At 44.6% G+C, this 13,985-nt stretch overlaps 1 protein-coding gene across 1 annotated transcript in view; it reads left to right on the top strand.

Moving 5' to 3' along the window:
* Window positions 1-12,474, top strand: part of LOC133122317 (synaptic vesicle membrane protein VAT-1 homolog) — a 34,763-nt gene extending 22,289 nt beyond the window's left edge. Inside the window, exons 4-6 of the mRNA XM_061232244.1 lie at window positions 1,120-1,209; window positions 2,885-3,126; window positions 6,821-12,474. Of these exons, the coding sequence (XP_061088228.1) occupies window positions 1,120-1,209; window positions 2,885-3,126; window positions 6,821-7,015 (527 nt within the window). The 3' untranslated portion in view covers window positions 7,016-12,474. The remainder of the gene's footprint in view (window positions 1-1,119; window positions 1,210-2,884; window positions 3,127-6,820) is intronic.
* The last annotated feature ends 1,511 nt before the right edge of the window (window positions 12,475-13,985 follow it).

Raw genomic sequence — 13,985 nt, 5'->3', positions numbered from 1 at the left:
CAGAATGGGGAAGAAATGTGATCTAAGTGACTAAGACCGTGGAATAATTGTTGGTGCCAGACAGGGTGGTTTGAGTATTGATGTTGGATGCAGAAAACAAAAACATCCAGTGAGCAGCTGTTCTATGGACAGAAACGCCTTGTTAATGAGAGATATCAGAGGAGAAGGGCCAGACTGGTTGAAGCTCACAGGAAAGTGACAGCAATGCAAATAACCACACATTACAACAGTGGTATGCAGAAGAACATCTCTGAACACACAATGTGTCAAACCTCTAAGTGGAGAGGCTACAGCTGTAGAAGACTTAATAAGTAAAAAAAAAAGTAAAATAAATACCTAATAAAGTGCTCACTGAGTGTATTTGATTCCTTATCAAGAAAAAATTCCATTCCTCCTCGTACCTTCTCTGCTACATATATCTTTCCTCCTCCCACGTGGCACAACATAAACATGTCTTCGTAAGGTTCTAACTGCCATTTCTGACAAAAATGAGTTAGTGTCATATGTTGTTTATAGGGCACTAAATATTTGTGTGAAGTTTTATACAAAAATACTGTTTCAAAGTATGAAAACATTTAAAATGTAAAAGGTTGTATCTGCTTGGAGCCCATTCTCTTTGAAATCTTTGAAGCTCAATAGTCCAAAACTACTCAGAACACAGATAGAGCCTTCTAATTCTCAGCTCATGTTTTGTTAATTTCCCACCTCAAATAGAAAGGTGCTTTAATGTTACATGATCACAGGATCAATCCTGCAAATTTATCTGCCTAAATGGGGGTAGTAGAAATGCACTTCGATTCATATAAACATATCTAATACGTGCTTAAAACATGCACCTTTGGGTAGAATATACCTAAAATACAGTGACATTCACTGAGAATAGTCTGAACGCTTGATTTGATTTTGAAGGGAACTGACAGGCACCCAAGGTGAATCCGTTTGAAATTTGGGAACAATGAAACGTCTTTGTTTAAGCGAGCAGACAAGGATGGTTGCAGTTAAATTGTTTTTGTGGGTTCCCACAAGGAAGTCTTCAGCAGCTTTTAAGCAGCCATTTCACTGTCTCTCATTCTCCCCCCACCCCCACCCCCACCCCCTTCCTATTTCTCTGTTCCTCAGGTCTGGACATTATCTTAGACCCTCTGGGAGGCTCTGACACCCACAAGGCCTTCAACCTGCTAAAGCCGATGGGCAAGCTCATCACTTACGGTGAGGGGGGGGGTGTCCTTGGGTGAACCGGAGGCCTGTGGCCAGATACCAGGCCTGGGCGATCAGCAACTGCATTCAGCACTTAACCTCTTTAGTACTTACAGCATATTTACCTTCCGCTGGAGAGCAATTACGGCAGACTCAAGCACTTAGTCATCTCCTGTCAGAACCAGCCGGAGATCTATATGAGATCGGACATCCCAAGCGAACTCGTGTGCTGGACTGTGGGAATCTTCCCAATTAGCACTTCCTCGCTCGCAGAGTCTGGCGGGTCAGCCGCGGAGAAGGCGGAGGGTTGAGTCCTGCGCCCATGCGCTGGAGGGCGGAGGAAGCGTGCATGGCAATCAGAGCTTTCCGACCAGCGCATCGAAAATAAAGATGGCCTCTCTTGCCCCCCATCCGATCCCGCTGCTCCTTCTTTGCAGTTTATCACTATGCGTAAAGAAACAATGACTGCTCTGTCCAGAGCTGGAATGTATCTGATTGTTGACGTATCGTTTACTGTGTGAGCCAACTTGGTCTCTGTCCGGAAAGATTGAGGTTAGGCAGAGATCGAGAGAGTGCGTGAGGGAGAGAGTCAGGGTACTGGGACACACGAGAGGTCGTTGAGGGTGAGGGAGAGAGTTGGAGTACTGGGACAGGACCATAGCCTGTATAAAAATATGGACCAAGTGCCTGTTACATCACCTACTGACTATCCATGGTCTCGTGAAAAGCGGTTTGAAGCCCGGGAAGACAAGTTTAGCGGCACCTCCATATTGTACATTTGGAGCCAGAGTCTGCATAGGGAAGCCGATGCAGCTCCTCCACTAAGCGTGTGAGGTATTCAGTATTGCTGTATTGTCCTAATAACACAATAACTTGAGAGAAAATCAGCACATGGGGACACAGTTGATGAAGAAAAAACACAGATTTGCTTGTGGGAAAAAAATGATTGACTTTTCTCCTGACACCTGACTCTCAGCTATAGGGAGGGTGAAAAACCCGAAGTTCTCGGCCCTTGAGGACTGTGAGTGGCTGATCCCTGGGAAGAGAGAAGGAAAAGAAAGAGGAACAAAGAGATCAGGGAGGCAGGGTCAGAATGAGTGTCACTGAATCAGTCAAGTACCACAGCATCTTATCGATGCAGCATTTGGGTCGATGCCGGGAAGAGTGAACGCAGGCGTGAGCCCTCAGAAAGCAGGTTGGGTGGGCTCCTGCTGCTCTTTGTTGTGTCTCTTGCGCAGTAATTACTGCACATTTTCTTCCTTTCAAGCTGCCAGCTCGTGCCAGGAGCTGGCCATTGATCTGCTCGAGTTAGCGTGAAAAACAGCCACTCTTTATTTCCCCCAAGTGAAACGATGCAGGCAAATGTCAAAGCAACGCATGAGCGGGAAAATACAGGAGCAGAAAAACAGCCAATTCATGCTTATCCTCCTGTTGTTTGAGCTGGTAGTTAAATTCCAACCAGTAGCTGTACCAAGGTGCCTTTAAAGAATAGCATAAATTACTGACTCTTTGGTATAATCTGTAACTGGCGTAGTACGTAGTTTCAAATGCTTAATTGAATGTGTGTTAAATGTGTTAAACAGTTCCGAAAACAATGAATTGGCAGAACCCAGTTAATGTCTGTTATACTTGGAAGGTTATTTGATGGGGTTATTTTTTGAACTCTTTCCACACCTGTCCTCGCCAGGCACTGCCAATATGCTGACGGGCCAGAAGAAGAACCTGCTGGCCGTAGCCAAGACCTGGTACAACCAGTTCTCCACCAACGCCGGCAGCCTCATTCACGCCAACAAGTCCGTGTGCGGCTTCCACCTGGGCTACCTGGACGGAGAGTATGAGCTCATTTCACAGGTGGTGGCCAAACTGCTGGAGCTCTACAGCCAGGGCAAGATCAAGCCCCGTGTGGACTCCACCTATCACTTTGAGCAGGTGAAGACCAGGACACGGAGAGAGAGTGTGTGTGTGTGTGTGTGTGTGTGTGTGTATGTATGTGTGTGTGTGTGCGTGTTCATACATGTCTGGGTCAATCAGGTGGGACTCTCATATCATTAGGCACCTGGGTTAGACCACGACTGCATGGCTGGTTGGTTCCTTTATGCCCCGAAGGCATCATTCAGTTGCCATGATGTATGTCTCTGATAAACACTGGCAATTTGACTGTTCAGGAGATGGAATGAAAACCAGGCTACAGCTGGTACATATTACAATGGTACTGACCCAGACCCAGGCATTATGGCAGGGCGAATTTGATTAAACTTACATTCTCCCTTGGTCATTTTTGGCTCTGAAACTGTAAGCGCCTAGTATCGGAAAAGACTAAAGCTGATTTCACATGATCCGCATCAATCTCTATGTAAGGCGTTGACTACACATGAGAACAATCGAGGAGTGCCAGTTGTTGAAACTTGTCGTCATCCATCCACAAAGTTTGATAAACTGTAACAAGCTGCAGCAATATGTGATATCAGTAGGTTGTCTGTGGTTATAAAAAGCTAAATTGTATACTCACTTTGTACACTCACTTTTTAATATTGAGTTAAAAATTAGGAAAACATTAGGAAACTAACTGGGCTAACTCAGTTGGCCATGTAGCCTACACTCTGTCTGTGTTGCTAGGTAGCGTATGCCTGCTTCATGTAAAGCTGTGATGTGACTGGACACACTAGGAAAGCTCAAAGTTGAAACAATTTGAACCCTGATGGCGTTCAACTGGGCTTTATTTTGAGCCGTGCGCTACGCCAGACTTAACAAGTCGGTCTTCAACACTCCCTCCATAGGAATTTAATGGCTTGACGCTGCATTGAGCGTAATGACGCTGATCATGTGAAAGCAGCTTTAAGGTCTTGCTACATTCTTGCTCCCTGAGAACGATGAAAAACTGCCCAGATAATGACTCTTCAGAGGCAAATCCTCCCTATGCTCAGTCTAAATGCAGCTTTACCAAAAAAGGCTATGTTTACCCCTCTGTTTGTAGTGCCTGCTATCTGTTGGCTCTTGGCTCGGTAGACTGGAGATCGGGGTGTGGGCTTCTCTTGGGAGGGGGAGCTATGCTATGCTAATAAAGCATTTGCTTGTACAGGTACACTGCGGTTTCTATGGCACTGGGTTTTAAGGGGTAACTGTCCCCTCAGTTGCTGTTCTGCTCTGATCTCTAGGGTTCGGAGGGTATAGGTCAGAGGTCAAAGAGGCAGACCAGTGTGATGAAGCTAAATGAGTGGAGGTGAAGTGCCTTGTCATTTTGCAGGAAATAAGTGCATGCATATCTACTGTGCCTTAGTATCGAAACCTCAGGTTTCTCCTGGTATGTGGATGCCATTCTCTTTCGTGCAGTTCGCCCTGCTGAATACGCATCCAAATCATTCTGGGAGTGAAAACATAAATTACACAGGGATGCCACGGAAATGAAATTGTGCTATTTTGATATTTTACGTTCTCTCAGTGTCTCTCTGGCTCTCCCTCTCTCTGTCTCTCTCTCTCTCTCTCTCTCTCTCTGCTCATGTTGCCATGGTGACCTCCACAGGCATGCCTGTGTCTGGGGAGTGGTCCCACCACGGAGGAACAAAACAGGGAGAAGAAAGGAGCTGTACTCTTAGAGTGGGCAGAGATCATAGAGTTCAGACATGTTAACGGCAGAGATTGAGAAAGGGATGGTAAAGAAGAGGAGAGGATGAGGGTAAATGGAGAGAGACAGATGAAGGAAAGAGGGGGCGTGAAAATGAAGAAAGGAGGAATGGAGATAGAGTTTGAAATCCTCGAGTGTACGATGTTGACCTTTCTTTTAATTTTCCTGCCAGCATGAGGTCTTGCATTCCTAATCCAACTCAAATGAGAAAAAAAGAACATCTCAGATATCCCCTCGTGCATAACAGTGCAACAGGTTTCTGCCTGTGATGCGTCCGTGATTTTTCTTAGAGGTACATTTGAGACAGAACGGAGACGACACTCACAACACATCAGCAGTCCTCAGTGCTGTTACAGCACAATGACTCTGTGATTCTGCAGACTTACGGCAGTACACTGCAAGCCATGCTGACAATGCTAATATTATCCTTGTCTACGATAATATTGGTACTATCAGTAGTAAAGTGGGCTGAATTGTAATATTAGCCAGCCGTATTCTATGTAATATGTTCACTCTTATTTATTTCTTTATTTATTATAGCCTTATATATTATAGCCTTGTTACAACAGGTTTTATCGGGACAATTAAAGCAACCATGCTGACATACATCTTCCCAGCTTTCTAACAAGCTGATGCGCTCTTTATATACTGATAATAATGACAGATTATTGGTTAAATTCACTGTCTAACGGTATTTACATACATTACATACATACATCTACATTATTTACATATAGCTGCGGCAGCCACGCCTGGTCCTGTTTTCAAGCATTCTCTACCAGTTGCTTTCTTCTCTGGAAACTCCCACACTCCCCCCCTCCCTCCCTACGTGCTTGTGCGCAATCGTCAGTCACCCGCTTCAAAGGGACGACACACTGGCCGTTGCTAGGAGACGGTCCGTTGTTGCCGTGGCGTTGGTCTTCAGGTGGTCTGTTTGCATTGATGCGGGTTTGGGTGAGAGGGGGTTGACCCTCAGCTGTTGATTTTCCAGTGAGGACATTCCTGTTCACCAGAATTCTGTGAGCTCAAGCTACAAAAAAGTATGCTTAATCAACATCGACTGCACAATGTACGTATTGCCAAAGTGGAGTTACAAATGGGTAACAGTGATCACAACAGGTGTCAATAATTCACATACTCGGTCAAAAAATAGTAATATTAATAATAGTATTGAATAAGAAGATAATAAATGAAATGTAAAATATAAGACAGAGAAAATAGAAACAAAATAAGTCAAACTGATAACTCTCCTCTGTATTCAGGACGGTAACATTGGTTTATTTGGCAGGACAGTATCCTTAAGGCTGTGGCAAATGTTCATTTCGGCTGACAGATTAAGTTTCTTCCTCTTCTCCAAGAAGGGTAGCCTTAATGTATTCTGAGTGCTAATTGGACTGTGGCATTTGGTCTTCAACATTTGACAAGATCTGGTTCTTCCCTCTCTTTGTCTCTCTTCTCTGTCTCTCAGTCCATCTGTCTCTTTCAAACTCAAACTGTTTCGTTGGCAGTTGTAGCACCTTCTTTCTTTTGCGAAGCATACATATTTGAAATGTTCTACAAGCAGTAATGCAGAAATAAAACTAAAAAGCCGTCTGGAAAGTAATAAAAGAGAAAAGTGATTCACCGCCTGCACCGTCTGCTTTCCTTAAGCCGTTTCTGTGTGTCAGGACCGTGGTACTTGTGTGAAATGGTTTCAGCACTCTCAAGCTGAGGACCAGTGATCTTTAACCTGTCATGCCCAGCGCCGCATCAGTAATGTACAGTGTGCAGGGGAACTAAGCGTGCGGAAAATATTGCCGACAAATCAATTACTCTCGAGACAGATGGATAAATGTACTTTTGCTGTGACAGATGGACCTCTCTCCTTCCCCACCCCCTTTCATTTCCTCCCACCCGCCCCGTCTTGCTTTCCCTCAAACCTTGTATTTATATCTATATCAATGTCCCCTGTTTTCTCTATTTCTCTGTCTCTCTATGTTTTTCTGTCTCTCTCTCCTGTAGGTGGGGGATGCGATGAGGCGGATGCAAGAGAGAAACAACATCGGAAAAGTCATCCTGCTCCCAGAGCCAAAGAAGGAAGAGGAGAAGAAGGAGGAGAAGAAAGAGGAGGAGAAGAAGGAGGAGAAGACAGATGAGAAGAAAGAGGAAAAGAACGAGGAGCCCAAAACCGAGGAGGACAAGAAAGAGGGCAATTGAAACGGAGGGTCAGATTGTAGTGTCAGGAAGGCCACTGGAAGCCCATCTCCTGGGGGCAGGGTTTTATTTTATTATTTTGTGTGTGCGTGTGTGTGTGTGTGTGTCTGTGTGTGGGTGTGTGTGTCTAGGGGGTGGGGGTTTTACAGCAGTCTGAGTCACCCAGACCATCTCTCAGCCCTCCCTCTCCCACCCTAGCATCGGTGCCACCCAGCCCTGGTCTTGCACTTCCACCCGTACCTTCTCGCTTTCTGCGTAGGGTTCAGTTTCCCATAAGCAGCTGAATTTCCTAAACTAAAACTATAAATGCAGCTTTCGGATTTTCACGCAATTCTTTCACATTTTTCCAGAACAATGAAAATCGGGGGCCCCGGTCTGTAAACTTGTTGAATCGCATGCTTATGTAGAAGGAGGCATCAGAGGACTACAGATGGTATTCCGTTCCAGAGCTGGTGACTGTTGCTGTGACAACCAGATTCACAGTACCTACCCCACCCTCTGTCAGACCAGATGCGGTTTAGATTCCTCTTAACCACTCCCACCCACCCCTCCACCCCACCCCCGCGAATCACCTTGCCCCTGCACCAACCCAGACTCACCGACAGGCAGAAAACCTCGCCCACCTCCCCATCCAGGCTCTCTTGTTTCAGACCCCTCGATAATGATGTCACTTAGTAGTGGCAGAAGAGATGAGTCAGCATAGCAGGTGATTGGTTGTTCGCTGCCTGGCACGAAATGGCTGCATGTGAACCTACTGACTTCCAGTAAGGAGAGTCAGCTCGTTATCTGCTGCATGTAATGAGCTCACACCTGGTTAACTGTGGCAAAGGCCCAGACCAATTATCTATAGCTTCTTATTAGCTCCTGTGATTCTGTATTTTATTTATGCCAATATTATTGACACTTATGAAGCCTTTTCTGGTTTATTGTAGCGCTACACTGGTTTTCATCTGCTAGCGAGATCATCTGATAATAACGTTTTATCAGAGAATGAGCAAGAATTAATTTAATGTGGATTCATTCATCGACGTTATAGTGTGTAATTCCTTATCATATTTTCTGTTGGTGTCCTTGTCATAGTCCATGGCGATGTTAACTTGTTTAGAAATTAATGCATATTAAACAGAGTACATTAATTCACAAGTCCTGCTTGGTAAAACAGTATATAATGATAATAGGGACCAGTTTGACGGAATCTTCCTCCAGCATTAGTTTCCCTCGCTCCACCTTCCGTTAAATACCAATCGCTTTGCTGGATCAAGTCATTCATCATTTTCTGTGAGGCGGGAGAACATTGCTCTCATGGAACCTTTACCCTTTCCTTTATCGTAGTCTTGCTTCCTCTTCTCCACCTCTCTCTCTTTCACTCGGTCTTGCTCTCTCTCTCTCGCTCTCTCTCTCTCTCTTGCTTGCTGTCTCCATATTAAAGCTGGTCGGCATGGCAACAAGTATCCAGCTTGTCAGAGATGGTGACAAGGCCTGCCCCCCCCCCCCCCCTTTCCTCGGTCTTTCCCTCCAGGCAGAAATGTGGGATTGCACAGCCCACTCTCCCCCTGCTGAGCATGTTAGGGATTGCTGGGAACTGATCCTCTCATACAGCACTGTAGTAATACGATAGCAAGACGGTGGCCAGTCACTCAGCTGACTTTGGTTCAATTACAGAATTGTTTTGAATTCAAATAATTTTCTATGCTTTACTGAGTATTTCATAGGTTATTGGAAGCTATACTCAAAAATACTCTCAAAAAGTGCAAACAAACCCCACCTTCTGGTCCTTGTGGTTGGGTCAGTTACACCTGGCAAGATCAATCGAGCACAAAAAAAATATTTGAATCCTAAACAATTGTATATCTGTGGGTCATGTGTTCAGCAGTCTGTTCTAATGGTTCGATTTCAGGCGACTCTCTCTTAATTCTTCTTATTCCACGTGTCTACACATTCCAACTGCTGCCCCAGCTATAAAAACAGAGGTTCCCTTTTCGAGTTCTGGAGAGTCACTACCCATCCGATTAAGTGACAGGCTAGCAAGAGTGGCGACATTGTTAAAATTCTGTTCGTGACTGACTAAAATTCCTCAAATAAACAGAGCGCTGCATTTGTGGTGTGGAAGTGCTTGTGCAGGAATATGCTTAGGCAATGCTGCCCTAATAGAAACAACACTGCCCCTTGTGGTTTCCCTGAGAATTGCAATTGATTGCTGTGATGACACTGAATCACTGTGAGCAGGGGTCTGCCACCCTAGTCCAAAAGAGGCAACCATACCTGCAGGTTTATGCTTTCACCTTAAAATCAGCAACTGATTTAGATCCCATAAACCCAATGGTTCTCCAGGACCAGGGTTGCAGACGCTGGACTGTGAAGCCTCATGCCCTATGTGCTTACTTTCAGCAGTGCACTCCCCTACATTGTGGGTCCAGGCCAAGTCTGTGGTGGCTCAGCTCTGTGACTTTGTAAAGTTTTAAAAAGTTACAAATTGTGCATATGTGATGTCTGCGTGTGCTGTTTGATTGGTGTCTGGGTGTGGATGTGTGTGTGTTTTTTTGTTTTTTTTGAGTATGTGCATTCAGTACATCTGTGCATGTGTTTACTTTGTGTGTGGTCTTCTGCCTTGGACGTTGGCTAATCCCACATTTACCCCGTTCGTTATTTGCCATTCTTCTCCCCTTGCTTTCTCCTCCACGATCCCCATCCTGACATTTCCCCATCCTCCACTCATCCCCTCCATCATCCCCACTCCTCTCTCTGCCCTGCGCTCTGTAGTGTGTGTCAAGGCGGTTGTTTTTGGTATTTTGCACGCTGCTGGCTGATTTTATTGCACTCGGAGGGATGGAAATCAGCCACCCAGTGCACAGCAGATCCATTCCAGGTTTTACCGCTCGCACTCCTGCCAATTCCGCTGCCAAGCAAGTCAATATAAATCTAAATCTGTGAATTCACCTGAAACAAAGGGACAACAGTCCCAGTGCTCAGAGATAACATGTATTTGCCTGCAGCTGGTAAGACCTGGGACGGCTTCCAGTCCGCTTTGCATTAGGGTTTTTTTTTTCCTTCCCCCAGCCTGTTGGGGGTGTTTCTGTTCTCTTTGGGTCTGTTCTGTTATGCTGGGTTATTTGTATTCCTGTGAATGGTGGTTTGGTTGTCAGTAGAGTATTGTGTGAGTAACAAATGTTAAGTGAAGAATGTTGTACTTTATATATTTTCCAGTTTAAGGGTTTAAAGCTCAAAGTCACTCTTAACAGGGACCTGCTACATTCCTTTAATGTGATTCCATTTTTTTTTTAAATGCTTAGTTTCCAACCAAGCGTGCCAAATCATATGTAAACTTCTCGCTTTGCCTTTAAGAAAACAGCGTTTATTGCAAAAACATGCACAGAAAGGTAAAACTAGCCAATTCTTCTGTTGCTTCCCAAAGCGTTGCGAATTGTTGATAATTAAGCGCTCTGAAACAAATTTCCCACCAACCTTGTGCAAAGCTCTATAGTATAGTTGCGGCTTCTCGCCTCAGAGCCTGCGATTGAAGCTTCTAGGGCTGTTCTTCTGCTGCAGTTCAGATCTATGCCGTTTGTTTTTCAATGGAATTCATCCTATCAGGTACTCCTTGTGCCTCGCACCCTCTCACCACCCCAAAAAAATACCAGTTTACCTCCTTCAACTGCTTATCCTCATGAACCACCCTCCGCTGTTCCTGGATCAGATTGTGCCAAGGGCCCGTACAGGGATTTGCACTTGTCTGTTCATCAGACCACATAATGTATCTCTGCAACAACAAGGAAAGCTACTCAAAAGCCCCGTGTTTCCGAGGTGTGGTTCAGGCACTTGCAAAGGGACAGAGAGCATTAGGCAGTCCCGCGTCTGAGGCCCGGTCTGTTCAGTTTGTCTTTCAGCAGCATTCCCCTGGCCCGTATCTCCGGATCTCTTCCTTGCGGCTTTAAGGCTAATTCCTCATGGTTTGGGATGCGAGAGTGGAGGAGGAAAATATTTTTCCCAGCTGCGGTAGCGAGTCACCAGCTGCAAGGAAGGTGACCTCGGTATCCAGACGTCGCTAGTTTCACACGTTCCTCTCTCTCTGCATCGACTTTGCCTGTGTCACTTTAAACACTTTTTGTCACCCAGCGAAAAATAATACTAAAAACATTTCCATCTCCAGTTTCACCGCTTGTTCATGTAATCTGCTTCAGTCGCTCAATATTGTTATGAATTTTGGCTGCAGATGAGACAGTCTAGACAGCGGATGGGAAGGGACTGCGAGTTGGCAGAAGAAGGGTTCTTCTCGTGATGATTCTCTTTTCCCTCAGAGGTTACCGGTATCCTGATGTATTTTGCAGATTTGTCCCCCCCCTCCTCCACCACCTGAATAATGAGAAGTTTCAGACCCACCCCATACAGGGTTTCTGAGTTAAACTGGAACTGCAATGTTACGGCCATCATTCTCAGTTCTCCTGAGTGCTTTAGTTGCAGCTCCTTAAATGACTACACAATCAAGTTACACAAGAGATGTGCCATATCTACAGTGTGCCCCCAGAGTAGTTTTTGAAGTGCTTTTTTATGTGCCCACAAATACACTCATTTGATTGGTTAAGACCTCAGTATTCAGGGAAAATTGGATATTGTGATGTCTCACTCTCTTTTGATTTCAGTATTTGGCAGGTCAGTCCAAACTGCGGTCAGAATTCCCAGTAACACTTTTTTCACCGACAGACGCTGTTCTCACGTGTGACTGCTTGTGTAGTGTTCACTTTTTAGTTCACAGTCTGGTTCCCCACCACAGTTTCCCCTGCCAAGCTGCTCATGTTTTTGTAAGGTGTATGCACAGTGTAGAGTGAAAGCAGTATGAACTAGATGCCTTTGCAGCACAATCTGTGTGTCAACGGCCAAATTGTCGGCATCCCCCCTGAGAATGCGGGCCACAGGAGGCTCTTGTTACAAGCACAGAGATCACCTTTAGCTGGTGGATGGAAAACTGGCTGTCTTACTCTGTTGAGGGCCCATATTGTCCCCTAAGTATTTGCATTTTTTAAAGGTGCCTGAGGTTCAGGGCTTCCTGTTCCTCCCTTTTGTTTTTGACCATGGTACCATTGCCATTGAATGCCATTTCCAGAGAGTCTTTGTCTACAGCACTACCTGCGTCGCTGAAGCATGATTGACAGTTAATTGATATATTACTCTACCACTGTAGCATTGAAGGACTGAGCCTCTCAATCACATCCATCTGTGCATGCAACAAGATACGACGCAGGTGTATTGTTTTATCTTCAAATGTTTAATTTGAATCAGTGTTTCCACACGCCACCTCTTTCCTCTTTGTATTTAAACCCTTTCAGTAAATGCTGCTTCTGTGCTTGAATCCGGGTCGACCACGTTGTGTGATGCTGTTCACATGGACTAGAACTTGTATTGCTTCTCTGCATAATGTTACCATATGCCTTACATGTTTTCCGAAATTAATAAAAAGCATAACAAAATGGTGGGGTTGAGTTTTAATTGTGTTTTAATTAATGTAATTGTGTCTACATTGACTAGTTTTCTGGTTTTCAGAATGACCAGGCCTTGATGTCGTATCATCAGAAACACAAAGGTCAAAGGTCAAAAAGACTGTAAAACAATGTTACCCTTGTCACATAGATGATGTCTTTATCTACTTCTATTTTAGAATCACTAGACCACAGTGTTGAAAATGTTTTATTTTAGTTATTACTGGTTACATATACAGTGCAGTCTTTAAGTATTTTGACAGTGACACATGTTTTGTTGCTTTGGCTTTGAATTAAGGGCCATCCATGGCTCAGGCAGTAAGAGCAGTCGTCTGGCAGTCGGAGGCTTGCCAGTTCGATCCCCCGCCCGGGCCTGATGAGCTGGTTGGCGCCTTGCATAGCAGCCAATTGCCGTCGGTGTGTGAGTGTGTATGAATGGGTGAATGAGAAGCATCAATTGTACAGTGCTTTGGATAAAGGTGCTATATAAATGCCAGCCATTTACCAATTAAAAAATGACTGAAAAAAGTGCAGATTTTTTGCTTCAATTTGAGGGTTTTTACTTCCATACTGGGTCAACAGTGTAGGAATTGTAGCTGTTTTTATACATAGTTCTCCCAATTTTAGGGGACCAAAAGTAATTGGACAATTGGCTGCTTTGGCAGTTTTATGCATATAAGAGCTAGCAAAAGTTAAAGAGTTGATTCTAGGACTGCCATCTGCATCTGGAGTCTATTATTGTCTCTCAAAATGAGGACCAAAGAAATGCCAGTAAAGCAGGCCATCGTTAGGCAGATAAATCAATAAATCAAGCCATAACCAAAAACTTAGGTGTGTCAAAATCTAATGTTAGGTACATTGTTAAGCGAGAATGCACTGGTGAGCTCAGCAATGACAAACAACCCGGTGGCCCATGGAAGTCACGTGTAGTGGGTGACAGAAGAATCCTTCAAATTAAATAAGATCCCTTCGTAACTAACTGTTCAACAGATCAAGAACACTCTCCAGGATGTAGGTGTAGATGTGTGAAAGATGACCATCAAGAGAATGACCAGATTATAGTTTACATAAATGTACATTAAAAACCTGTAGTGTTCTGGAATAAAGTGTTACGGACAGATGAGATGAAGATCAACCTGTACCAGAGTGACAGAAAGAGGAGGAATGTGGAGAAAAAAAGGAACAGCTCATGATCCAAAGCACCCACATCATCTGTCAAAGATGATGGATATATTGTTATAGCTTGTGCAGGTATGCCACTGGAACTGTCTCACTTCTGTTTATTAATGAGGTCTCTGCTGATGGCAGCTGCAGGATGTTGAAGAAACATCTCGTCTGCTCAGATCCAAGCAAATGCACCCAAGTTGATTGAATGATGCTTCATTGTGCTTCACCTGACCACAGTCCAACTGAGCAAGCATTTCACTTGCTGAAGACCCGACTGAAGGCAAATAGCCCCCATTTGAAAAGGGCTGTAATTCCTGCACCGTTCACCCAATATA

Source organism: Conger conger, chromosome 2 (genome assembly GCF_963514075.1).
Source record: "Conger conger chromosome 2, fConCon1.1, whole genome shotgun sequence".
NCBI lineage: Eukaryota > Metazoa > Chordata > Actinopteri > Anguilliformes > Congridae > Conger > Conger conger.
The sequence above is the reverse complement of the archived record's forward strand: the minus strand, read 5'-3'. Positions and strand labels throughout refer to the sequence as shown.